The following is a 2,449-nucleotide window of genomic DNA, read 5'->3' on the forward strand; positions in this document are numbered from 1 at the left end:
TTCGTTTGAGTTACTATATTATATATTGGATTAATTGAATGAAGCTCTAAGTTTTCTTGAAATCTATTGTAAACAATATCCAAAGCATGCTTGCAAGCTAGAGCATGCAAAAAGTAGACGTGAATCTAAGCGGTACCTGTCCATAATTTCGGCCTCCATGCAACTGACAACAAATTAATCTGAAAAATGTACGTATGTGTGTGTATAATTAATCAAAACATAGAGAAGGTAGATAGATGTTGAGCTTGAATTTTTGAACCTTTTATGAATAAAATTGTTCCGAAACATGATGATCACCTATATTATATATACCCACAACCAAGAAATCGAGAAAAACGAAAAAGCTACGTACGTACATGATTAAGGAAGAAAAAAAAGTATCTAATTAATCTTATTGCTGATCTTGACTATATATCATGTTCGTGACATGAACGAATTGGTTAATTCCACTTTGTCCATTAAATCAGTACTCGAGAACTCGATTTCTCCATGCATGAGAAATTACAGAAATTAAGATTCATGACCTGGCCTGCAGAGATCAGTACTTGATCATCATGATCCAGCTGCGCGCTATATATATAGGTACAGGGCTTAAACTGCATGCAGTAGTACTCCATTTTTACAATCATGACAATTATGGGGATTTGGTAATTTGGGTTCCAAACTTCAAGATAAAAACAGGATCTGTATTTATCAAAGGGGCAGTATATCTACATCAATCTACGATCAAGAGGATCAATTAATGTATATGTGTGGGTGTAGGTACGTACGTACACTCAAAACAAAGTTAGAACTTAGATTTGTATCAGAGAATTTGTTGAAAACTGATATATATCCATTCAGAGGATTTGTTCTGTCAGACGCCCATAATCATAATTCCGAGGCCCCCATGCATGATGCGTATAACATGAAGATAACTGGCCGCCATATATATTAATTGCTTACCCATATATCATGATCTGATCAAGTTGCCATTGATAAGGCCAAAGGCATTTCGCTCTCGTGAGAAGCCACAGACGAATCGTTGCAGCCAGTAAGGCGTGCACATAATGAGCTAGTTTTCTTCGTATCCGTCGTCTCTTCTGAGCTGCCATGGCCGATATCTTGATCGTCCAAGGCCAGGATTGCTTCGAATTGAGCCCGCCTTCGTGCTTCACTTTCCGGGGACGACCTCAGCGGATGCTCTACGCTGCCTGCATGAGCCTCAATAGCCACTTTGTTATTAGCTGCATTCGCCGCATTTGGACCACCACCGGCACCGGCGCCGCCTGCAGCATAGGCTCCTCCTTTATATGCACCACCTCCACCTCCACCTCCACCGGAAGCAACGCCAACTCTAAATCCAAATGCCCGGGAAATTAGTCGATAGAAACATGTGACCACCCAAAACAACCAAGGAAGGCAAACGAATGCCACCCCGGCAAAGGGAAGCCAGGTTGCGTAAGTTGAATCAGGTTGCAACATATATGCTAAAAGGCAGCCGCCTCCGGCGGCAATAGAGAGAAACAAAACGGAAGAGATGAGCCATATGAAAGCGCTTCCGGGCCTTGGATCCGGTGGTGCAGGCATTTGTGTGTCACGTAGAAAAAAGATTTTAACTATGAAAACCTTGCGGCCTGAATCAAGAACTCAACTTTGCTGTTTCCGTCCATTTCGTTACAAGAACTAGGCTAGGAGATCATTGGGTCGAGGTTAGGCCAAGGGTACGTTCATAAGAAAGAATTGATGAGATCTCATGTGAAAATGGGATATTCAGGTGGTGGACAAATTCAAAAGCTGTTCACGTAAAACATGGCTTTTGTATTAAAACTAACCCGTATATACACGGGGAGAGAGAGAGAGAGAGCGAGAGAGAGAGAGAGGCGGGTTCGGTTTATCAACGTTAACTAAGATTGGCGTTGATATCTGAATTAAGAGAAATAATATTTGCAGTCGTGGTTGTGCAAGTAGCGTGCAGTCACTTTGAAAAAAATGAATTAATATGAGACCCACATGAAAAAAAGACTAACTTTTTAATCGTGGACCCCACTCTTTTTTTAAAGTGATTGCGCAGCGTTTACAATTCCACGACTATATATAGCATTGCTCATGAATTAATGTTGTGCTGCAAAAAGCCATTACATGCACGTATATGGATCGGAGAGCATGTCTGCAATATTAGGCAGTTTGGATAAGTAAAGGGTTTTATCTCATTTTATTATTATAATTTTTTAAAATTTTTACATAAAATATAATAAATAATTCAACTTTTTTTTAATTTTAATTTAATTTTTTTAAATTTTAAAATAATAATAATATTAAAAATTAATATTCTAATAATATTTTATATAACTTTTAAATTTTATCTAAAATTATCCCATCCCACTGCCAAAACCACGTATTAGAGTAGCAAGTATCATAATTGAAAAAAACTGAGTCTATTATATTTATTTATTTTTAAATTATACAA

General features: G+C 38.1%; 1 protein-coding gene across 1 annotated transcript; it reads right to left on the reverse strand.

Moving 5' to 3' along the window:
- Positions 1–239: 239 nt before the first annotated feature.
- LOC122308517 (high affinity cGMP-specific 3',5'-cyclic phosphodiesterase 9A) lies at positions 240–1,856 on the reverse strand. Its single transcript, XM_043121883.1, has one exon. The coding sequence runs from the start codon at positions 1,567–1,569 to the stop codon at positions 964–966; it is 606 nt and encodes a 201-aa protein (XP_042977817.1). The 5' UTR covers positions 1,570–1,856; the 3' UTR covers positions 240–963.
- Between the last annotated feature and the right edge of the window lie 593 nt (positions 1,857–2,449).

Source organism: Carya illinoinensis, chromosome 4 (assembly GCF_018687715.1).
Source record: "Carya illinoinensis cultivar Pawnee chromosome 4, C.illinoinensisPawnee_v1, whole genome shotgun sequence".
NCBI lineage: Eukaryota > Viridiplantae > Streptophyta > Magnoliopsida > Fagales > Juglandaceae > Carya > Carya illinoinensis.